The 25457-nt window shown below is 46.3% G+C and overlaps 1 protein-coding gene and 1 pseudogene across 1 annotated transcript in view; both read right to left on the bottom strand.

Annotated features, from left to right (window-relative positions):
• Positions 1-1054: 1054 nt before the first annotated feature.
• LOC127688663 (dihydrolipoyllysine-residue acetyltransferase component of pyruvate dehydrogenase complex, mitochondrial-like) lies at positions 1055-2955 on the bottom strand (annotated as a pseudogene).
• Positions 2956-4466: 1511 nt separating this feature from the next.
• Positions 4467-25457, bottom strand: part of Pccb (propionyl-CoA carboxylase subunit beta) — a 50138-nt gene continuing 29147 nt past the window's right edge. Inside the window, exons 7-15 of the mRNA XM_052187539.1 lie at positions 22474-22582; positions 19352-19472; positions 17963-18044; positions 11029-11152; positions 7814-7921; positions 7564-7664; positions 7131-7229; positions 6362-6461; positions 4467-5226 (exon numbers count right to left, since the gene is read on the bottom strand). Of these exons, the coding sequence (XP_052043499.1) occupies positions 5105-5226; positions 6362-6461; positions 7131-7229; positions 7564-7664; positions 7814-7921; positions 11029-11152; positions 17963-18044; positions 19352-19472; positions 22474-22582 (966 nt within the window). The 3' untranslated portion in view covers positions 4467-5104. The remainder of the gene's footprint in view (positions 5227-6361; positions 6462-7130; positions 7230-7563; positions 7665-7813; positions 7922-11028; positions 11153-17962; positions 18045-19351; positions 19473-22473; positions 22583-25457) is intronic.

The raw sequence follows: 25457 nt of genomic DNA, 5'->3' as shown, positions 1-25457 counted from the left end.
TAGGACTAGGAATCAGAAGTACCGTGATTTATCATTTTAAATCATATATTTTTACATTCACTCCACTCCTACATATAAACATTGCAATGGTTTGAATACAACGTGTACCCACTCGCACAGGCACTGAGGGTTTAGTTACCAGTGGATTCCGTCCTCATCAGTGGGCTAGTAGTCCCTTCATGGAGTCATGAAAGTGTGGCATCATGAAGAATGGAGAGAAGTAGGAAGTAGGGGCTTCTGGGTAGCAGCAGATCCCTGATCACTGGGAGGCGTGTAAGACAGATGCACGTGTGGCCCTGCCTTCTGGCAGCAAATTCTACAAAGTGATTCTGGTTTTCCTTTTGTTTTGTTTTGTTTTGTTTTTCATTTCAATATGCGTGTTCTTTTATTTGGAGGAAACTGCAGAATTCTCAAGTTATACATTGAAATTGTTTATAAATACATACATTTTCAATTATACCAAGAAACTGGCTTATATCTTTATCTTGAGAGGAAAGCTATTTTATTTAGAGATTCATATAAAAATAACAGCTGGTTGAAGAGGTCTAAGAAAATGATGACTCTTAAAGTTTCACTTTTTTTCCCCTTGAGTGATAAACTAAGGTCGTGCAACAGGAGACTTTAACTAAGGTTAGATTCCAAAGTAAAACTTTTGTTCAAACTCCTCCCATAAGAAATAATTTTCATGACTTTGTTTCTCTCACACTTAAATAAGTTGAATCAAACTCTAAACTCCAAGGTCTCATCCAGGTTACTTTTATGAGCCTGTCTGTAGGAAGCCACAATCCTGCCCATCCTATACCCCCAAGAAGGCCTTCTCACCAAAGAGTTAGGCCTCATGCCCCTCCACTAAGAGTGCACAGCTTTAAACTGATGCTTATTTATTAAAGGGGTACAATATTTGGGTGTAACTGTCATTCACAAAATATTCATTTATGTCTATTATAAATTATCTAGACTGAATAATAAAATTAGTGAAACTTTAAAAGAACCACCTGTTTAATAATATGTAAATATAATGTCAGCAGAGAAAGAGTATGAGTTCTCAGATAAATTATAACAACATAGTTATAGGCTTTTCAAGGTGCTTTTTTAATCCAGCAAGCCACTGGGTTCCAACTGCTCCATCCACAGCTGTGTAAGAGACATCACACCAGCCACAGCAAGGCCTTTCTCATGATCGGCTGGGATCAGTTTAGCCTCTGAAGCACCAGTTGCCAAAATATATGCCTGAGGTGGGTTAACAATCGCAGAGAAATTCTTAATTCCAAACATCCCTAAATTAGAGATGGTAAACGCTCCACTCTGGAACTCGTGAGGCTGAAGTTTACCTTCTCTCGCTTTGGAGGCTAAAGAAACAACTTCACTAGCAACAGGTCCTTTTACAGGTGCATTAAACACAATAGCGGTGATAAGTCCTGCAGCGGTACTGGCAGCAACACTGATGTCAACCACGTGATTTTGTCTTATAACTGTGTCCATCCAAGACAAGCTTGGTTCGGGAACCTTCAGACAAAGCTTCAGCTGAAGCTTTGGTGATGAAGTCACTGACAAGAGATTTTTCCTCTACCCTCAAGCATCTCATTAAGTTCCTTCGGTACCAAAAGCACCTCGCCTGTATTTAGAAGGTGATAATGAGGTATAGTCTGCTGCGACTGCATGAGCCTCTGCACAATCACTTGACGAATGTTGCTGATGGCGATGTCTGTGAAGACACCTGCAGGAGCTGGTGCCACTCTTGGACCCCGGGGAGCCACGGTGGCTGCTGCAGCAGGAGCAGCCTTAGTAGGCACAAAAGAGTCAACGTCCTTCTTGATGATTCTGCCTTCTGGTCTCGTCCCTTTAACTTGGGTCAGGTCAATCCCTTTCTCTGCTGCCAACTTTTTTGCAAGAGGGCTAAGGAACATCCTTCCCTTTGGTCCAGCAGGAGCGGCTGAGGGCGCAGGTGCTACAGGCTGGGGAGTGGGAGGAACAGCTGCAGGGGATGGGAGTGGAAGTGGGGGTGGGGTGGGGGGTGGGACAGGTGGTGGTGCCTGTGGCTTTAAGCTGGTCACTTCTGTTGGCCTGTAGTCTGCAAATGCTGCTATTATCTTCCGGGGTTTCTACCATGATACATAGTGGGGCTCCCAGAGCCACTTGTGCCTTCAGGGTCCAGGATTTTTGCCAGATAACCTTCTTCTTGTACTTCAAAGCCTATGGTGGTCTTGACCTGTCGGTGGTCTTTATCTCTGTCAGCAGCAAGTCTCCTTCACTTCCCACTTCCCGCCCACCGTCTTTTCCCACCTCTGGACCTCACCCGCACCCACACGGTCACGGTCACGGTTGCCGGGTTGCCGCGAGGGCAGAAAGAACAATCTGCATCTGAGTAGGAGAAGGTGGAGCTGGGGCTGGGGCTGGGGCTGGGGCTGGGGCTGGGGCTGGGGCTGGGGCTGGGGCTGCCTGTGTAGCAGCAGCTGCTGAATCTCATGTATAATTTTTAAAGGCCTCAATATCCAGAGGCTTTTCAACTGTGCTCCTTCGGGAACAAGGATCTTTGCCATATAGCACTGTCAGACGCAACGGTGGCTCTATGTTTAGACCTCTGCCATTAGATCACCCTCACTGATTTTCCCCCTTCTTTTATTCCCAATGGGCTATGGTGCCTGTCTGCATTGTAGGGGAAAGGGAAGATAGTGGAACCTGCTGGTGCGGAGGGAGGCTGTAAGAGCCGCTGCTGGTCGACCCCAGGAGTTGTCAGCAGTAAGCGATTGGTTCCGGAGCCGGAGCTCCAGCCGCACAACCAGTGGACCCCGTAGCTGGGGACCCCACTGTCGCAATGAACCGCAGGGGGCGCAGGGGGGCCGCCCGCGGGCTCCCGCATGGGGCGCCAGGGCCTTCCTTCAAGGCTGCCCACTGAGCCCTGAACTCCGCTCTGGACCCAGCACTCTGAGCCCTCCGCACACTGATGCCCCACATTACTGTCACCGACCCCCCCACACACACACCCCATAGGTTCCACTGTCCCCGGAGTCCAGTGTGACCCTGTTACTGTGAAGTTCTACTTCACCAAGGAAAAAAGCAACTGACACCTCAAAGCCATGAGCCAAAGTATTTCTTTTTTAGTTGTTTTGCTTATGCATTGTCACCACAAGCAATGAGGAGGTCTTGGATACACATTTTTGTGTGTGACTAATTTTCTGGCACTGACATCCTAGTAACAATGAGAAAATCCAGCCTCATTTTTCACTTCTAAATGACATTCCTCCTAACTTTTTAGCTCCTTAGAGAAAACAAGGGTTCTTGAGCTGGACAAGGAGATACAGAAAACTCTGGAGCCAGAGGGGAAAAAAAAAGTACTCCAAAAATTACTAAAACTTTCAAAGGCCTGAGGGACCGGCTTGAAGGAGTTTCCCTGTGAGCACGAAAATGAATAACAAAGAGGACAGGTCTAACCTGACACCAGAAAAAAGCGAGAGAGTGTTGCCCCCCTCTAACGATCAGACTGATAAGGTGCTAGAAATCTCCAAGCAGCTCAGTGACCCAGCAAGCTCCAGCAATGAACTGGAAACGGCAGGAGAAAGCATGCTGGTGGACAGGGCTGAGTGCCCTGAGCTGGTGATTAACCACAAAGGGAAAACAGTCACCTCTGAGGCCACATGATTGATTTCCAGGAACAGGGAAACCTGCATCCTTGGTGTGACACTAAAAGGATAGTTATTATTCTTACCTCAAACTAAAACTTAGGAAACAACCAGACAAATCCAAATTGAGGGACTTTTGGGGTAAAGTCACTTGCCACCAAACCTGATGACTTGAGTTTGAACCCCAGATCCACTCAGTGGAAAGAGGGAAGCAATTCCTGCAAACTTCCTCTGACCATATACAAGAGCCATGACAGTCGCTTAACACACACACACACACACAAATATACAACATCAACAACTGGAGACTTGGAGCAAGGCACATGATACAATCCTAGTAACAATTTACAGGGTCAACCATTTTCATAACAAAAATGTTTTGAAATGTAAGGACACCTACATCTGGATCTGGAAGTCAGAGAAGTCAATATTGGATGTTACAGCTGACGGAGAATCTATTCTGCTAGACAAACTAATATCACATTCATCTCACTTAAACATCGACAAGTCATATGGAATCAGGGCCCACTCTATCGTTAACAGTAAAGAAGGGGCTGGAGAGATGGCTCAGCGGTTAAGAGCAACGACTGCTCTTCTGAAGGTCCTGAGTTCAAATCCCAGCAACCACATGGTGGCTCACAACTGTCCGTAACAAGATCTGACTCCCTCTTCCGGTGTGTCTGAAGACAGCTACAGTGTACTTACATATAATAATAAATAAATCTTAAAAAAAAAAAACAGTAAAGAAACCATGGCCTATAAAATAAGCTGCTCCAAAACTGTATTATCTTACCCAAGCACTAAAATTAATTCCTGGGGGAGAAAGACAAATAGTTCACAGGTATGTTGCATTAATCTGTTTTTATTACTATAACAAAATCTTGAAGGCAGGTTAATTTCATGAAGAGGTTTCGGGTTTAGTTAGTTCATAATTCTGAGATCCAATGGCAAGGCACTGCCATTGGTGACATTCGGGTGACAACCCTCCTGATGAATCACGCTGGGAAACGTGCAGTGGAAGAGTATTGAGACATCACACAGCCAACAAGCAGCTGGGGAAGAACTGAGTACTCAGCCTCTTTAGCCGCACAGAGCCCAGCCCAGCCGACCGCATCACCTCCCGCTACGTCTCTCCTCTCACCACCCCACATGGGTCCGAACTCCAACATGCCGACCTCTGAAGGCCACGAAAATCATATCCACATCAGTGTCAGCCAGAACCAGAGCCAGGTCTGGACTTCCCCAAACCCTATTCTGCTTTTCTTGTTTAGACTGAGATTTTTACTATAAAAATGAAATATTTATCCAAAAAGTACCAATGAAGATTCTAGTAGAGCACATAATTTTACTCCAGGCACAAGAACTTGTTAGGCAAATCATTCCGTGTCCAAGGTGAGTAGAGCCATATTTTCATGATTGTAAAAGGCAGGGCTAGGCTGCAAAAGGCCAGCTTTCTGACGGTTGCCCTGTCTCCTTTGATCTGTTCACAGTGGGATGTTTGCATGTTTCCTCCAAGGACGATGGACCTTCTTGCTGGCCAGGACTTCCAGGTCACAGCATATCCGAGCTCGAGTAGAGGATGGTTGGATGATGTCATCCACAAACCCTGGTGAGTCAAAGACCAAGCCATCACTGTGTGCGTGACTGAAGTCAACAACTACCCCAGCCCCACCCCAGCCCCACAGGCCAACCATGCGGGCAGCGCTTGACCTGGTGAAGACACCAGGCCCTTGAAATCTCTTTGGACCCAAGGCCTCTCTGCTCTGCCAGGCTCCCAACCTCTGGCATAAAAGCAGTAGGCAGTGGAAGGAAAATGTGGCCTCTCCCTTCCTGCATGGGTCCAGGGCCTCCACCCTACCAGGATGGACATGAAAGGAAATGAAATTAAGTAAACATACACAGGGCTGGAGATGGCTCAGCAGTTACGAGCACTGCTGCCCTTCTAGAGGACTTGAGATGGGATCAATAAAGCTACCTCAGGCAGTTCAGAACCGTCTGTATCCCAGCACAAGGGATCTGATGCCCTCTTCTGGCCTCCACAGACACACACACACACACACACCACACACCATATATACACACACACCATATATACACAGACAAATAAATGATAAAACAGAAAGTTTTAGAAAGCAAGAAAACCACTCACAACAATTTCCCCATCTCTGCCCATGGGTCCTTGGACAGTAAATCTTGCTTCCTCCATGGGAAGTCCTTTTCTTCCCTGCCCTTATGACTAGTTTTTACCAAGACAATGTGACAAAACTAGGTTTGGGAATTTCCAAGCCCAGGCCTCTGGGCATAAGCGCCCTTCCCTTTTAGCTATTCTTAGGACGTCTGGACTGGTCTCTAGAAGTAAGGAAGAGCAAGCAAGCAGTCAACCTTACCCTGAAAGGGGGTCGGCCATCTTGGACTGCCAAGCCAGTGGCTGATTACAACCCTGAGAATAACCCCCTGCCAAAACTCAAAAGAGCCACCTAGCTAAGCCCAGAGCACAGTGAGGGGAAGAGAAGTGATTTTATCCATCAGGCCTGGGGTGGGCAGGATGACTGAACCAACACCTAAAATCAGCACATTGTCAAGGCCCACATAGGCTGATTGTACAGACCCAATTCCTGGGGCTTCACTCCCCCAGGCAACAGATGCAAATGTAAAGACAAAAGACAACTGTGTAAGACTTTCTGGAAAGAACAAGCGAATGACTGGGCAGATGCACAACACCTGGTGCCCCCCAGACCCACCTCTCACAGCTGCAGGGAAAGGGTTAGCGAACTTCTCCACATACTCTGCCTGGGCGGCTTCTACATCTCGGTGTCCCTTGAAGATGATCTCCACCGCACCCTGTCAGAAAGAAGTCAAGGTTTCCCCAGATAGAGCCAGGAACTCCTTGTCGCTCTGCGTGATTGTGAACGTCACAGCGACTCAGAGCAGAGACAGGCCAGGCACGGACAGAATGTTGGGCCGTGGCTCCAGTCCTGTCGCTCTCCCTTGGTGTTCCTCCTCATCGCTCCCTGAAGCCAGGACGCTTGGCCTGTTTCCCACTAAATGCTGCTTTTCCTTCTTCACTACCCCAAGCCCTGGGCACACAGCACACTCCTTGGGAAGCTGGTGTGGAGAGCTTGGCCTTCAAGTGGGAGCACTGATAGTCATCTCTGGAACCCTGGGAGTCACCTGGTCCAACCCCCACAGGGAAGTATCACCCAGGACAGAACTACAGTTTAGCTTCTAATGGGCAGAAAAGGGTGGCTTTGGGTACCCCAAAGGCTGACATGAGGGGATGAGAAGCTCTGACCACCCAAAGGTAAATTCAAGTGACTCGCTCTGCCCTCCCTGGGTGTTTTCCTCCGCTCTGAAGTCACCTATTGTGCCTTCGGTGGGAGGACAGGAGAGGACTGACTAGGAAGGAGATGTCCCTTCAGGCCTGACCTAGACTCCTTCCACAGTTCTAGTCACACAGGACTTTATCAGCAGAGGTCCCAGGCCCAGGAAAGTGCAGCTCAGAATCTTTACCTTCGCACCCATCACTGCAATCTCAGCCGTGGGCCAGGCATAGTTGGTGTCACCAAGAAGGTGTTTGGAGCTCATGACATCATAGGCACCTCCATAGGCCTAGAACAAACCCAAATGCTGAATGTCAACGCCGAAGACAAGCACATCATGTCCCCAAACACTGCAGGAAGTCAAGGGAAGGAAGCGGGGCCATGCCCTATGGCCCCGAAAGGCTAAGTTTCGGATGACCCTTCCTAGCGCACACCACCTGCCACTGGCATGCATGGACACCCCTGCAACCCAAGATCAGCACCGGAAAGAGCTCGCTAGACATTTCGCAGGAGTAAGCAGGGGGCATGCCTCCTTCCAGAACAGGCCCCACTTGTGGCAGACCACCTCAGCCACGCTGCCGGGAGTGGGTGTGGGGGGATCGGCTCTGAGGGGAGGTCTTCACCTTCCTGGTGATAACTGTGATTTTGGGCACAGTTGCCTCGGCGAATGCGTAGAGCAGCTTGGCACCGTGCCGGATGATGCCCCCATACTCCTGTGCCGTCCCTAGGTCATGAGAAGAGTCATCAGCTACCATAAAAGCCCTTCCGAGGTCTCATGGCTGAGGCCATCCTCACTCACAGGGCTCTGGGGACCTTGAGAGCGTCCCACTGAAGACAACCACATCTCCCACCTGACCCAAGTCAGAGACTCACCAGGCAGGAAGCCAGGGACATCAACGAATGTGATGAGGGGAATGTTGAATGCGTCACAGAATCTGACAAAACGAGCCCCCTTCACGGACGAATTAATGTCCAAGCATCCTACAAGGAGAAACACTGTCCATGGTAACCTCCTCGACAACCTCAGCTCCGTCACATAAGAACACGATAATCAAAGAAGAGATTCAAAACCTTCACAGGCTTTTAAAGTAGATTATCAAATCCACCAATGCATAGACACAGTGACCCTAACGAAGAAAACAGTGATGACCCAAAGCCAAATGGAAGTCAATAAATCAGGGTAAGGAGACTGGATCAGTTGGTAAAGTGCTTGTCACACAAGCATGAGATCCCCAGCACACATACGAAAGTCGGGCGCCATGGTGACTCGGTCACGGCATCCCAGTGCTGTGGTAGGAGTGCAGCTCCTGGGGCTCAAGGCCAGCTGTACCAATCAGTGAGCTCCAGATTCAGAGAAAGACACAGACCCTGTCCCAAGAACACAGAGGTGAGCTATTGAGAAACGTGATGGTTTGTATATGCTCTGCCCAGGGTGTGGCCCTGTTGGAGTAGGTGTGGCTTATTGGTGTAGGTGTCTTATTGTGAGCGTGGGCTTTCAGAAGATGTAGAACTCTAAGCTCCTCATGCACCATGCCTGCCTGGATGTTGCCATGTTCCTGCCTTGGTGATAATGGACTGAACCTCTGAGCCTGTGAGCTAGCCCCAGTTAAATGTTGTCTTTATAAGACTTGCACTGGTCATGGTGTCTGTTCACAGCAATAAAACACTAAGACGAGACAGTTCCTACATGAATCTCTCCATACATATGTGTGCGCAAGTGCCCATACATGAACACACACACAGAAAAATACTGGACAAAAGTGTGAAAAACTTTCCTAAGATGATACACATAAATTCTGGAATATACAGGAAATAAAACTAGATAGCTATTCATGTTGAAAAACTAGCAGTAGGGGCTGGAGAGATGGTTCGCCAGTTAAGAGCACTGGCTGCTCTTCCAGAGGACCCAGGTTGGCTTCCCAGCACCTACATGGCTAACAGCCATCTGAAACTCTAGTTATGGGAGGGTTCAACACCCTCTTCTGACCTCCACCAACTCTGCAAATGTCTCTTCAGCAGAACACCTGCGTAGCACAAATGAGACCCTAGGTTCCTTTCCTAGCCACACACATGCATGTGTACACAAACTTGCTGGTGTTGTGGTGAGACAGGGGGAGGGGTCAGTTCAGTGAATGCAGTTGAGTTGTGTTCAGGCAATGTGGTGGATTGAGTTCAGTTTGGAGCAGTTCAGACTGGAGTAATTGTTGGCCAGTCAGTTTGTTTAGTACAGTGCAATTGAGTTCAGCAGAACTGTCAATGAGTCCGTGCAGTTCAGAGCAGGTCAGCAGAGGCAACCGAAGCCAGAGAGTAAGAAGGAGCCAGAAGATTAGAACAAATTGCCAGAGTTAGTCTGAGGCCAAGCAGAGGGATTCAGAGAGAATCAGTCAGATTAAAAGGGGAGTTTGAGCCAGAACAGCTAGATTGCATTAGCTAGTCCAAGTTCAGAAAGAGCTAGAAAGTGTGAGGCAGTTCAGCAGTGAGCTTCCAAGATAACAATCACTTCTGGTGGTGACGAGCTACTGTTACAGAACACCTACCACAATCTTACAGCCATCATCATATCTGATGGTGAGAGAGACACTCTCCCAGGAGAAGTAGGAATGAGGTACAGAGCTGAGACAGGGGCATTTATAGAGAGAGACCCTGCCTCAAACAAAACAAAACAAAACAACAAACCCACAGAAAAGGGATACAAAATGTATGTTGTCTGTGAATAATAACAGCTGAAGTTCTTGACAGTCGCCAGAGAAAGTATAAAAGACACCCCCGCCCCCCAACAATACACGCATGTACAATTTTCTTTTCAATTTGTTTATATGTAAAGTCTACGCACAGTCAGCCTATCCTCTCATGGTGAAAATAACCCAAATATAGAAACAGAGATAACTAGACTTTCACATGCAGAACTAAGCTGGACCACATACCACACCTGAAATGAACTCACATTCAGCCAAACCTAAATATAAGGGCTAAACCTAAATATAAGGGCTAAAATCCTATAATGCTTAGAGAAGACATGGACACAACCCAAACATGGTGGTATATGCCTTTAACCCCAGGAGTGAACACTGGGGAAGCAGAGGCAGGTGGGATTTGAGGCTAGCTAGGGTTATACGGGGAGACCCTGTCTGACCAAAAGAGAAAGAAAGTGTGTGTGTGTGGGAGTGTAGAGATAGACAGATAAGTTATCTGAACATTGCTGTTAGTGAGACACAAGTATGTGCCTAAGGCGATAAGGGTTTTGGAAGTATCAGTTATGCTGCCCCGGGGAATGTAATGAATGCTATAAGGAAATTGGCCACATGGTGTGATTTCTGCTGCTGCCACTGTTCTGTTAACACAGGTCTTAGACTTGCTGATGCAACTCAGGCTGACCTTGAACTCAGGATTTTCCTGCTTCACCCTTCCTAAGTGTCATGAATACAGGTACGTGCTACCATACCCAACTGACAGGAACACTGACTTTTGTGGAGTTTTTGTTTTTTGTTTTCAAATCAGGGTTTCTCTGTGTAATAGCCCGGGCTGTCCAGGACTGGATTTGTAGACCAGGGTAGCCTCAAACTCACAAAGATGTGCCTGCCCCTACCTCTCAAGTGCTGGGATGAACGGAATAAGGCTGGATTTTGTTTCCTAGAGACGAGGGGCCACAGTGGATGGCGGCAGTGCTCATGGTCCCCTCATATGGCACCACTGTGAGGGTTCCCCTCAGCCTGCTGTGACTCAGCTCCGGCCACATCACCAACCGCGAGAGATGCTATTTGTGTCTCGGGTGCTAACAACTATGTCTGTAGCACCTGCCAAGAACACTTGCAACACAACGAAGACTCCAGCCCCTCAACAAGGGGCAACAAAAAGGCATCCCTTAAAACCGTAGAGCTTCTAAGCTAGGAGGGAACGTTACCGTTACACCCTGGGAGCCAGGCTGAAAGGAGCTTTTGAAACGTTTAACCTTAGGAGAGAAAGACACCTTCACAGCATGCCTTTGAGTTTCTCCCGAGCATGGAAGGGCAGAAGGCAAACAGGACACCAAGAGTACTGTCAGCCCTGGTCCCCAAAACCAAACAGGGTTTCCAGGGGCCCCGTCCTACCTGAGGCCACGTTGGGCTGGTTGCCAACTATCCCGACAGTCCTCCCATTCATCCTCGCGAAGCCAACGACAATGTTTTTTGCATAACTGGGCATTATCTCAAAAAACTCTCTCTCATCAATCACCTGTAGCAATAAATTTTCTCCTGAGCTCAAAATGATTGAGACGAAAATGTTATGATACACAATCACAGACAGCCTTACAAAGAACAACAGATGCACAGCCCAGCACAGCCCAGCACAGCCCAGCACAGCCCAGCACAGCCCAGCACAGCTCAGCACAGCCCAGCACAGCACAGTCCAGCACAGCACAGCACAGCACAGCACAGCACAGCACAGCACAGCACAGCACAGCCCAGCCCAGCACAGCACAGCACAGCACAGCACAGCACAGCACAGCACAGCACAGCACAGCACAGCACAGCACAGCACAGCCCAGGCCAGCCCAGCCCAGCACAGCACAGCACAGCCCAGCCCAGCGCAGCACAGCCCAGCACAGCACAGTCCAGCACAGCATAGTCCAGCACAGCACAGCGCAGCGCAGCACAGCGCAGCGCAGCACAGCACAGCACAGCCTGCCATTCCTTGATGCAGAGAACTGGACAGGGCCCTCTCACACAGCAAAGCTTATTGTAAAATAATAATAATAACGATGATGAAGATGATAATGATAAAATCTACAGTGTGAATCTGGCATTAATTGTGGCAATTGGCATGAAACTATTCAAGCTTACATAAAATCATCAATAGTACAAAAGGGCCGGGCAGTAGTGGATCATGCCTGTAATCCTAGCACTCTGGGAGGCAGAGGCAGGCAGATTTCTGAGTTTGAGGACAGCATGGTCTACAGAGTGAGTTCCAGGACAGCCAGGGCTACACAGAGAAACCCTGTCTCGAAAAAAAAAACCAAATCCAAAAGAGAGAGAGAGAGAGAGAGAGAGAGAGAGAGAGAGAGAGAGAGAGAGAATAGTACAAAAGGGATGGATAAATGGCTCCAAGGTTAAGGTCACTTACTGCTCTTGCAGAGGACCTGAGTTTGTTTCCCAGTGCCAGGTGATCCAACACCCTCTTCTGGACAATACAGGTCCTGCGCTTATGTTTTACACACACACAAACACACACACACACACCATACAGATGCCTCACTAATATTTTATTATTATTACCTCGTCCCACAATGGTCTCTTTTCTCTATGTACAGATGCCATTTAAAACTAAGTTATAGACCAGGCAGTGGTGGCGCACGCCTGTAATACCAGCACTTGGGAGGCAGAGGCAGGCAGATTTCTGAGTTCAAAACCAGCCTGGTCTACAGAGTGAGTTCCAGGACAGCCAGGGCTATACAGAGAAACCCTGTCTCAAAAAACCAAAAAAAGGGGAAAAAAAAGACTAAGTTACAGATATGCTTTTTATCTGAGTCTCTTATTGCCTAAGGCCAAGGACACAGCCTGATATAACAGCAGTGATCTATAAAGCAGACAATGTCAGTGAGGCTAATTTCCACTACAGCATCTCACACAGATGTGAGGTCCCTTTAACTTTTTCACCCATCACTATTCCTTGTCCATCATGACATCTGAATGAGTCAACAGGTGGACAGTGCCTTCTTGTTTAGGTTTGTTTGCGATTTCCTTATATAATGATCATTTCTCCTGCTCTTTATTAAAATTGCATCAAAAATTTGGTGCCTCCTGTCAGGTGCGGTGCCAGGTGTGCACATCTTTAATACCAGAACTAAGCAGGGAGCAATAGGTAGATCTATGTGAGTGTGAGGCCATCCTGGTTGGTATGGTGAGTTCTAGGACATCCAGGGCTATAAAGAGGGGCCTATCTCAAAAAAAGTGTCCCACTCAGTCAGTTTTACACGGTTACTGGTTCTTGCCTGGCTCCCTTGCCCCTGTGATACTTGTCAAATGTCAACTTCTCAATTCCCATTTCTCTTCTGTGTTTATAAGCCAACACTCTACTGTAGGAAATGCCATTGCCTTTTAAGTTCTATTACTATGATTTATAGATAATTTTGTACTGTGGGTTATGTACATTTTCTGGCATTTAAGAAAACCTCTGTTCTTTTTTAATGGGTCCTAAAGCAAGCCTCTAGAATTTAAGGTTCAATTCTGTTTCTTTCCTACCCATCCCTGTAACCAGGATCTTATGCAAAGGTTAGAGTTCACATTTAAGAGTGTGTGCCACTGGTAAGTGGTGGCTCATACCTTTAATTCTATCACTTGAGAGGCAGAGGCAGGTGAATCACGGAGTTTGAAGCCAGTTTAGTCTATGAAGTGAGTTCCTGGACAGTCAGGGCTACACAGAGAAGTCATTTTTAAAAACAAAACAAAAAAAAAAAAACCAGTGTGTGTCATCACATCTAATCTGTTATAAAGAACTGAACTAGACTAGCAAACACACACCCAGCACGCATCTACAGGGAAACTGTGGCTTGACACACACACACACACACACACACACACACACAATTCTAGTCTAAAGCACTGAGATCATTCTAGCTTTCTGGTTTACCCTTTCCTCCCCATAACCCTCTTCTTCCCACTCCTATACCCCACCTAACACCACAACTCTGACTCTATGATCCTCAAAACATGCTTATTTAATTTTAAACATAGAAAATATGGTTAGAAGACTGACAACCCACATGACTACTGAAACACAAGCCCTTCAACACAAATTCAACATTTATTTACAGCTATTTCTGTCCCTAAATCGTCAAATAGTAAAATAGTCAAAGTACACGATCAAAATTTACCTATCTGAGCTAGAACACACCTCAGTGGGAAAGCACTTGCCCAGCATGCACGGGGCTCTTAGTTTAATTCCAAGAACCAATACATACATGCATACATACATACATACATACATACATCATACATGCATTACCATCCAGTCATTTTGTTTTACTATATCAAAAATGCATATAGTTTAATATTATCTCTCTCTCATTCCTTTGACTATACTCATGCTGGGATGATTAATCTTCAGTTGATTGGACTAATAAACATGTTTGAGATTAGCAAACCTCACCTCTATGGTTATCTGTGAAGGTGTCTGTAGAGCTATAAACCTTAAGCACTTTGACACAAACAGCAGAATTATCCCAACCTTGTATGATAAGCACCAGGGACAGAGAACTGTAGGAGGTGGGACCTAGTTGTAGAAAATGGCTCACTGGAGACATGACTTGTCTGGAACCTTCCTATGTGCCGTACACCACCACCATTTCCTGTCCACCTCAGTGTGAGCTGACTCAGTACATCGTCTGTATAAAGGCCATGAAAACATGAGACAGAACTAGTTTCCTTGCTTCTAGTTACCCTCTCAGGAACTCTGCTCACAGCAATAAAAAGTAACTAACTGCTCTAAGTGGATTTCTGGTCTGTGTTTACATTTGTGACAATCTCCTGTGCTTTACGTGGACAACAAAGAGGTGTTGATGTTTTCTGCCTGGTCAGGGACTGTATCTCTCTACACCCGGCAGTTAGGTACCATCGGGTCACAGACACTCTCTCACCCCCTTGTGCTTGTATCTTGTGCTTATAAACTGTGCTGAAATATCTCTATGCTTTCAGACTGTGGGGACTATGCATGACGGACAAATTCCAACAAAAGCAACTTCTGGACTACTTCCTTGGTCCTAGGTAGTGCCAGCTTTCCCTACCAGCAGAGAATTAGAGGGGCTGTTTCCCTGTGGAAATCTTAATTGCCAAAGGAGCTTGCCAAAGGAGAGCACTCAAACTTGACCTCTAGTCAATTTGACATACAAGAAATAGCTCAATGCAATTCATTTTTTTTTTCAAACCATGGCTGCTCTCCAACTCAGAGAATTGCTTGTTTCTGCTGGATCTCTTGCTGTTGGCCATTGTGTATACCAGGTATCCAGTCAGTGAGCTTCCGGGGACTCTACCGTCTCCAGCTCCAACCTGGAGCACTAGCTGAAATGACAGACACCTGTTACTGTGTCCAGCCTTATGCAGGTTCTGGGGCTGTGAGCTCTGGTCTCCCACTTGAATGGCAAGAGAGCCATCTACCCACAGTTCCACCGTGATGACTGAACTTGGACATTTTCTCATATGCTTTAGGGTCATTTTTGTCTTTTCAATGGTTTGTTTTTATAAGACTTTTCTATCAATTTTGGTCTTTCTTCTCTCTCTCTCTCTCTCTCTCTCTCTCTCTCTCTCTCTCTCTCTCTCTCTCTCTCTCTCTGGATTTGGGTTTTTCAAGACAGGATTTCTCTGTATAGCCCTGGCTGTCCTGGAACTCACTCTGTAGACCAGGCTGGCCTCGAACTCAGAAATTTGCCTGCCTCTGCCTCCCAGAGTGCTGAGATTACAGTTGTGCGCCACCACCTCCCGGCAGTCTTTCTTCTCTTGATTTGTAGAAATTTGCGTCATTAATATCAATACTTTCAGAAGTGGAAAATGTTTTCTACCTTTGGCTCTTATACTTTCTTCTATGAAGAATGGAATTATTTATTTTTTTTTTTTAGCTGAAGTAGATTTGAGCCACAATTCAAAAGCATTTGTCTACCTTTAGTATCCTAGAGTGATGTACCTGTCTCTTGTGTGGTGTTCCCATGGACTTACTGTTCATCTGGAATTCTGATCTGGTTTTTTTTTTTTTTCACGTTGCTTTCTTGTAGTCAAGGTGTCACTACATCACCCAGGCTGGCCTATAACTTAGCTTCTCCTGCCTCATCCTCTGCAGTGCTGGGACCTTGGCCTGCAGCACCATGCTCAGCGGTCCCTCTCTGTCATGTGATGTAGTCTGTTTCCTCCCAAGTGGCCCTCCAGTTGTCACAGCATCGTTTATTAAGAAAAGCAACCTTGCTCCTGGGCATGAATCTATTTTTATCATCCACTGAAACTCTCCCGGGCCGCTTTCTAGCTCCTTGGTTCCACGCTGCTGGTTGGTCTCTCACTGTTGTAGCTGTAAAGCTTTACCACAGACACGGCTCTGCCCACTAGTGTAGCACATTCCCTGCGATTCATACCAGATAAATGTGTTTACTCAGACTGCCTTCAAAGTATGCACGTAGGAGGAACTGTCATTTTATGCTCGCCCATGCTAAGGAACCAGGGCATGTCTCACTTGCTTAAGTGCGCCTGACTCACCTCCTACATCACCCTTTTCTCCATTTGTCTGTAGCTGTGACATATTTAGGATGTTTTCAGGGAAGGGGCCCTTTGGTTTTTACAATGAAAACTAAGTTTGCCTAGTCATTTCTGTCATGTTCACTGTTTCAAGACATAGATTCTTCTGTCAGTGTTTGAAGCACAGTCTGGAAGTTTTGAGACACAGTGTTTTCAACCAATGCTATTGATAGACAGTGTTCTCCTTCAGTGTTAGAATCCCGCATTTGGTTCATATTCCCCTTCTTCCTCCAGCAACACACAGTTCTTTCCAGGTATTGGGGCACTTTTGTGTCAGTGGTTAAGAGTCTCTAGTTTAGAACAGTACTGTTTATAACTTTAAGCTATCTTAGATTTTTATTTTATGTGTATGAGTGTTTGGTGTACATGTATTTATGTGTACCACACGTACATATGTGCCTGCCACATGCAGACAGTGCCTGTGGAGCTAGAAGATCATTAGACCTTTGCACTAGAGTTATAGATGGTTGTGAGCTGAGTTCAATGAGTCAGTGCAGCGAAGCTGAGTTCGGGCAGGTCAGTGCAGGTCAGTGCAGGGCAGTGCAGGTCAGTGCAGGTCAGTGCAGGGCAGTGCAGGTCAGTGCAGGTCAGTGCAGGTCAGTGCAGGTCAGTGCAGGTCAGTAGAGGTAGTTGAAGCCAAGAGGAGAATAAGGAGGAGCCAGAATATTAGAACAAATTGCTAGAGTTAGTTTGAGGTCAAGCATAGCAAAAAGTCAGATGCAGAGAGAAGCCAGTTTGAATCAGTCAGACTGGAGAGGAGTTTGAGTCAGAACAGCTGAGTTGAGCCAGCCAGCCAGAGTTCAGAAAGAACTAGAAAGGGTGAGCTTACTGAGGAATAAGTTTCAAAGATGACAATTACTTTGGGCAAATAACAGCTAGTTTTACAGTGTGTGTGTGTGTGTGTGTGTGTGTGTGTGTGTGTGTGGTGCGTGCACGACAGCTTGTATATGGAAGTCAGATAACAACTTGTGGGAGTCATCTCCCTTGTTACCATAAGGTCCTGGGGCTCACTCAGGACATTCGGCTTGGTGACTGAGACCTTTATTTATATCTGCTGAGCCACCACAGCAGCCCATTATTTGTAGTTTTTTTGTTTTATTGAAATTAATGTTTTCTTTCTGCCTTCATTCAAAATCTTTTGTGAGCGTTCGCCTGTAGTTGATAGATTCATTACCCAAAGATATAGAACAAGTCATGAGAAGAGGCCACTCCAAGACTATGAGCGTAGAAACAGGTCACAGGTTCCAGGCCAGGCTGAGCCCGCAGAACCACTATCATTCCCCTAAGGAGCAAGAGCTGCAGAGAGCAGAGTGATGTGCAGAAGACAAGTGCCACCTGCAAATGCGCCCAGAGCCCAACAGCTGCCTTCACCCATCGAACCAGGACACGGCTGCACCAGTAAGAGGCACCACTCACACCCCGCGCTTCACACACTCTAGGAAGACACTGCAACCTGATCAGAAGCACCCAAAGCATCACCCAACAGGATCGACCCTGCCTCACTCCAGACAAGGATATGGCATCAATTCTGTGGACCTCGATGCCTTCTAAAGCCCCTGAGCTCTGCAGGCCCAACCCGTAAGTCTATCTGTGCCCTCGTGATGTCACAGCTACCAGGCCCTGCCAGAACATCCTGTCTAGTGGTCCTTGACCACTGCATTTTCCACCCGTGCAAACATTGAGACCAAGTCAAACACAACCCACTAAGCACACACCCAATGACTGTGGCTGAGGCTGAGCCAGGGCAGGCAAGGCAGGACAGGGCACTCACTGCATGTATGATGTCCAGCATGTTGTAAGCTTTGCTTGACTCCAAAGGGACAACTGTGTCCAGCTCAGGAACCAGACGGTCACTAGAAAAGAAGGAGATGGAGTGAGTGTAGAAACCATTATCCTCCTGTGCGAGTGGAGGAGCTGAAGGAAACAGCACACTGACTGTGTGATGAGTCCTCACTGTCTCTGCCACTATGTCACTAAACAGACCTGAGTGCAATTCTAACACGTGTGTTTAAAAACAAAAGAAAAGAAAGGAAAAACTAAGATTACTCCTGACCACAGTTCTTCTGTCTGACTTTGCCCTTCCAGAATGTTTCCTGTGCTGAAGACACAGCATGGTCTCTAAAGGACACTGTAGAGCGCAGGGCAAAGCCCGGGAACGCTTCTCTCACTTCCTGCAGCATCTAAGACAGAAGAGCAAAGAAACAGGTGGGTCTCGTTCCCCCACCCCCACCCCCACCCCAGCAGGCTGGCCAGCTGCAGCCTGTTAAGCAGCAAAGCTGAAGGCCCCCTGGACACAATCACTATGGACCCGCCACTCCCTGTCCTGTGACTGTTTCTCTGGCACAGCAGGGATATCAAGACAGAGCCTGTGCCCACTTCCCTAGAGAACCCAGCAGCTTACAAAGTGGTCAGCAATGCACTATCCATAGCCAGAGTGCACACACACACATTCCCTTAAGAACATGATTTTTACATCACTTAAGTTGTTCTTTATCAAGGCTGGAAAAAAAAATTTCCATCTCCATATTTAGACAATTCAAAATTAAAAAACAAAAATGGGGCTGGAGAGATGACTCAGCAGTTAAGAGCACTGACTGCTCTTCCGAAGGTCCTGAGTTCAAATCTCAGCAACCACACGGTGGCTCACAACCATCTGTAATGAGACTGGATTGTGTCTGAAAACAGCTACAGTGTACTTACATATAATAAATAAATAAATCTTAAAAAAAAAATATCTTGGGCTGGAGAGATGGCTCAGTGGTTAAGAGCACTGACTGCTCTACCAGAGGTCCTGAGTTCAATTCTCAGCAACCACATGGTGGCTCACAACCATCTATAATGCAATCTGATGCCCTCTTCTGGTGTGTCTGAAGACAGCTACACTGTACTTATAAACATAAAATAAATAATCTTAAAAAAAATATCTTCCATCTCAACTCAAAGGTCTTAGCAAAACCTTGTGGTCTCTTCTGCCCTGAAAGCAACCTAAACTAGAGAAGTAAGGAAATCACCAACAACTGCTCCTGCCCCCAGATGCCTCCATCTTCAGCACAGCTGAGACCTTATTGACATACTCCACAACCTGCTCCAAACTGACCTGAGGTCCTGTCAGGACAGAGAGGCCCAGAAAGCCAGAGAATGGTACACCCATGCCACCCACCTGGGGTCATGGCACTCTCGGATGGGAGCCGGGTCCTGGCTGCTGAGGGGCAGGAAGTTGAAGAATTCACGCAGGTTACACAGAGCATCCACGTCATTGTCGAAAGCTCTGTGGGCCACACCTGAGAACACAGAGAGGAGGGAAGGTCCAAGGGATGACAGTCACCTACAGATGATGTATGTGATGCTCACAGGCTTCTCCAGCTCAGCTGCCACCAACCAAGTTGGCAGCTCTGTCCTCTGTCCTGCCCAGGATGGGCACCCATGCCCCTTCTCTGCCGTGTGGTGCGTCTTTGCCGGCCCATGTCCTCACGCTCTCTGCTCTATAGGGGAAGATCCTCCATGCATTGCTGCTCTGCAAACAGTGAGACACAACTCTACACCAATTCCCCCACAGCCACTCAGCGCCTCACTGAGAACGGTGCCTGGTACACAGTGGGGCTCACTAATGGTGGAAGGAAAGAACAAATGGCCCTAATGATGGAGGGAAAGGAGGAACACCCTGGTGTTGGCCCTGGTGAAGGATCAAGCCTAGTTCTAGAAGTGTTTGGAAATAAAAAACCAGCCAAACCCGGGCCTAGTAGAACTCTTCCAGGCATGCCTCACCCAGACATCTGTATCCACCAGTGCCCCATAGTATCTCCATCTTCAAAGATGCCAGGGGGAGATTTGTATGTGAAACCACATCAGTTACCCTCCTTGCTGTTCATCATGCAGCCAATCACTCTTCGAGCCCATGGCTCTGCATAAGTGATTGCCCATGCCTGAGTGTCTCCCTTGACAGCCACAGGGAAGCTCTTTGGTCCATTCATACAGCATCCTCATGGTGAGGTTGCCCATGGTTAAAACCTCAACAATCCAGCGTCTGGTAGCCTGTTCTTTCCCACAGACCATTTTACTTCAAATGTACTATTTGATGTCCTCATATCTATGTTGCCTGCCATGTGGACAGGGGTTGTGTTGTCTCCACAGACACATTCCTAGCACCAAGCACAATGCTTCATACACAGGCACTTGCTGACTATCTGATAAATGAGAAAGGAGTATTCTCAACAAGACTGAATTCTATTATTCAAAAGATATTTATAAACTGGCACAACATTCTGGAAGGCAGTCTGGCAGATCCTCAAGATGATCAATAGCTATTCCATTCATACCCGAGTCTGTGCCAGCAAGAAATAAAAATGTCACACAAAAGCTCCCACACAAATGTTTATAACAGGATATTGTCATAAACACAACATATATATGTTAGAAAACACAAATGTCTAACCACACATAAACAAGACATGTTAGGACTGGGCTGTTGGTTCAATGGTAGAACAGTTGTCTAACATGCTAGATGCCCTGAGTATAATCTCCATTATTGGGGAAAAAGAATGAAAAAAAAAAAATGAATGATAGCCTACACCTGTAATCCCAGCACTCAAGAAGCTGAGGCAGAGGATTAAGAATTCAAGGCCAGGGGCTGGAGAGATGGCTCAGTGGTTAAGAGCACTGACTGCTCTTCTAGGGGTCCTGAGTTCAAATCCCAGCAACCACATGGTGGCTCACAACCATCTGATGAGATCTGATTCCCTCTTCTGGTGTGTCTGAAGACAGCTACAGTGTGCTCATATATAATAAATCTTTAAAAAAAAAAAAAAAAAGAATTCAATGCCAGCCAGGGAAACTTCATGAGTTCCTATCTCTAAAATAAGTAATTTAATTAATAGTTTCCATCTATACATTAGAAAATTACTCCATTGAAAAGAATGAAGTAAATATATGTGACAAAGGCTTGTTACAGACAAACTTTATTTTATTTATTTATTTATTTATTTAGAGACAGGGTTTCTCTGTGTAGCCCTGGCTGTCCTGGAACTCACTCTGTAGACCAGGCTGGCCTCGAATTTAGAAATCTGCCTGCCTCTGCCTCCCAAGTGCTGGGATTACAGGCATGCGCCACCACCGCCCAGCTGGAATCTAGACTTTCAAAAACCATATGCTATGGGTCACTGAGATGGGTCAACAGGAAAAGCCACTTGTGACCAAATCAGACAATCTGAGTTTGATCCGAGGGACCCACAACCTCCACATAGATGCTGCGTTGTCCCCCTTGCCACATTCACACAAAATGTAGTGTACACACATACACACACACACACACACACACACACACACGACTGACGTGGCAGCTAACAAGAGATAGTCTGAGAAGAGAAAAGAAATCAATAAAGGAGACAAGAGAGGGAGATGGGGTAGATATGAACAAAGTACCTGATATAGACACATACGAAAACATAGACACAGAAACATTTTGTACAATAAATACATGCTAAGAAAAAATTTAAAACACAGCATTGTAGCAAATACTCAGCATGGTGGCTTGAATATGTTTGGCCTAGGAAGTGGCACTATTAAGTGTGGCCTTGAAGGACGTGAGTCACTGTGGGAGTGGACTTTAAGACCCTCATCCTAGCTACCTGTAAGTCAGTCTTCTCCTAGCAGCCTTCAGATGAAGATGTGGAACTCTCAGCTCCTCCTGCACCATGCCTGCCTGGATGCTGCCATGTTCCCACCTTGATGATAATGGTCTGAATCTCTGAACCTGTGAGCCAGCCCCAAGTAAAAGTTGTCCTTGTTAGAGTTGCCTTGGTCATGGTGTTTGTTCACAGCAGTACAACCCTAACTAAGACACCCAGAAATAAAGTTGGTTCACGAATGCATAGACTTCCAGCAACTAGAATCTTCAGTGTGTAGTAGGGTGTGACTGAAATAACTTTTTCCTCAAAGTCAAAAGTAAAAGTCACAGGATAGCATTCCAGAACATTCCTTTGCAAGTTTAGCACCTACTCATGACCACCCAGACAGTCCCAATATCACTTTACAGACAAGGAGAGACTGTAGAGAATTGCTAGCCTAGCACGTGTGCGGCCCAGGGTGTGGGTGTGGGATATTAGTAACAGCCTACCACTTAAGTCTGAGACTGCAATCCACCTACCACTTCTGTGGGTGTAAATCACAGCCTTCCTAGGTAAGTGGTGTCGGTGAAGGGTAGTTTTTAAAAATAACTTTCAGCACTCTGCATGGCAAAGCCTTCTCACCTGCGGCAAAGAGGAAGGCCACGTTCACGCCTCTCACCTGACACAGTGGTGTGGGTCTTGGCCCCACCCAGCTGCTCCTGAGTGACGTCCTCATTGGTAACAGACTTCACAACTTCAGGGCCGGTGATAAACAGGTAGGACGTGTCCTGAAATCAGACATCCACAGTGTCAAAGTCAAGTCACCATAGCTACTCAGAGCTCACGAAACCAAGATCAGTGCAGGGGAGGTGACAGAGAAGGGTGGCAGGAAAAGTCTGGGGACTCAAGAAGCCCACAGGCTGAAGACTTGCTTTCTGAGCCACACCACACTGGGATGGTTGAAATGAGAATGGCTCCCAGAGGCTCATGGACTTAAATCCTTGGTCACCAGAGAGTAGCACTGTCTGAAAGGATGAGGAGGCGTGGCCTTGTTGGAGAAAAGCCCATACCAAGGTCAGAGTCTCTCTTCCTACAGTCTGGATCATGATATAACGCCTTCTCTGTCTGGATCATGATATAACGCCTTCTCTGTCTGGATCATGATATAATGCCTTCTCTGTCTAGATCATGATATAACGCCTTCTCTGTCTGGATCATGATATAACGCCTTCTCTGTCTGGATCATGATATAACGCCTTCTCTGGCACAGTGTCCGGATGCTGCCATGCTCCCTGCCGTGACCATGGACTAAATTCCTGAAACTGTAAGCAAGCCCTGATTAAATGCTTCTTTTATAAGAGTTGCCGTGGTCATGGTGTCTCTCCACAGCAACAGAGCACTGACTAAGACATGCACTATTCTCAGAAGAACATGGCCGTGTGGCAAAAAAAAAAAAGGTCACAGGAAGCCCTGACTTGAAGGTCTTTCACTGTGTGCTTATTTTGTAGCTCTTCCGAGGATCCTATCATTAAAACTTTTAAAAACTCCTGCAGCTTTGCACTTCTATGAGGAAACTGAGGCACGAAGACGGTACACAGTGAGGCTGTTTTTGTGAAAACCCATTAGCCAGTATTCTGGTATTACTTCGGGGACAGCAGGGAAAGGAAGGGAAGTGGGAGAGACAGAGACAGACAGACAGACAGACAGACAACTGACTGAGAGACTGAGATTCTGACTGGTTATGAAGCCCACACTAACCTTAAATTCTAGATTGTCCCACCTCTGCCTCATAAATGCTAGGATTACAGGTGCACACCACCATCCCGGACTTTAATATGTAGCTTCGACCTTATGTAAAAGATTTATACAGAAGTGGGGACAATGGAAAATAAACCTGTATCTCTGATTTCCAAATCTCCAAACTCCATCCTGAAAACCAGCCACTTCAGGCTCTCGTCTGTCTTTCCAGAGACATTCAATATGTCAAACATATTTTCTCTTATTTTCTAAAACAAACATTTTTCTTTTGACACAATTCTTTGGGACAGTGTCCTGTGCATATTATTTCCAACCAATTTTGCCATATTTTTAAAAAACAAAATGTATGATGTCGTAAAAAGAACCATGAATACTGTAGATTTTCCATAACTAATTGCCACAGTTTGGCATAATTTAAGTGACCACTCAAATTTCTAGTCTCTTACTAAATAAGCAATCCTGCAGTGATTCTCCTATCCAAATCATCAGTTCATTTTACTCTGTCTATGTTTTAATGGATGGGGTGTGTGTGTGTGTGTATGTGTGTGTGTGTATGTGTGTCTATGTGTGTCTATGTGTATGTGTGTGTGTGTGTATGTGTGTGTGTGTGTGTGTGTGTGTGTGTGTGGTGTGCCCAGCCTGATACTACTCTTTCATGTTATGGGAGATATCAGAAAAACATGCAATGTTACCAAGTGTGTGAGTGAGTGTCTGTGTGTCTGTTTGTCTGTGTGTGTCTGTTTGTCTGTATGTGTCTGTGTATTTGTGTGTCTTCTATATTGTCCTTGTTTAGAATCATACCAGTAAGGTCTTTCCCACTGCATACACAATGATTTGTAAGTGTTCATAGAATATTATTGACAACAATTTTAAAAAGAAAAGAACTAAGCCTGGTGGTGGTAGTGGCCCACACCTTTAATCCTAGCACTTGGGAGGCAGAGGGAGGCGGGTTTCTGAGTTAAAGGCCAGCCTGGTATGCAGAGTGAGTTCCAGGACAGCCAGGGTGGGGAGAGGAGGGGAGGGGTGGGGAGAAGAGGGGAGGGGAGAAGAGAAGAGATCTGTGGATGGAGATCTGTGGATACACAACAAGGTGCTCATATTTGCTCAGCAAACTTTGGGGGGAGGAGAACCTCCCATTTACCATCTTATGCCTCTGCATAATTGGTCATGCACATGATTAAAATCAAATTATCAGAAGGTATATGCGCAGGAGAAAATGGAACTTTATATGTTAATTAAAACAGAAAACCAGGGGATGGAGAGATGGTTAAGAGCACACAGTTCTTAGGGTGGCTGATGCCCTCTTCTGGCCACCCTAAGTACTACATGCATGCTGTGCACATACATGCAGGCAAACTATACACACATATAAAAAATAAAATCTTTTTAAAAGTTTTTAAAATAGTTGGGCAGTGGTGGCACATGCCTTTAATCCCAGCATTTGGGAAGCAGAGGCAGGTGGATTTCTGAGTTCTGAGAAAAGCCAAAAAAAATAGTTTTAAAAATAAAGAACCACCCAAAGTACACATCTTAGGAAACACACTCCTCCTTCCCCTGAACCCCACAAAATCCCAAACTATTATGGGGGCCACTCAGTACCTTCACTCCCACAATCTGCTGTCAATCTTAACAGTACATTTCTGATGAGTATCTTAGCTTTGCTTTGAGTGATGTTACATTGCTATTTTTGCTAATCTGTGTGAGCTATCATGTTATTCTTAAATAAGAAGCTATGAACCTTGAAACACCAGCTAAGACCTCAATCACCAGTAACACAGTTATACAGATTTTTTAACCCCAACCCAGAGCGGCTGGGGTTGAATCCAAAGATCTCAAGTTTGCAAACAGTCTGAACTTCAAGGCAAGAAGCTGTCGTTATGAGACGGGAGTGTTGAGGTTTGGACT

Source organism: Apodemus sylvaticus, chromosome 7 (genome assembly GCF_947179515.1).
Source record: "Apodemus sylvaticus chromosome 7, mApoSyl1.1, whole genome shotgun sequence".
In the NCBI taxonomy this organism is placed as follows: Eukaryota; Metazoa; Chordata; class Mammalia; order Rodentia; family Muridae; genus Apodemus; species Apodemus sylvaticus.
The sequence above is the reverse complement of the archived record's forward strand: the minus strand, read 5'-3'. Positions and strand labels throughout refer to the sequence as shown.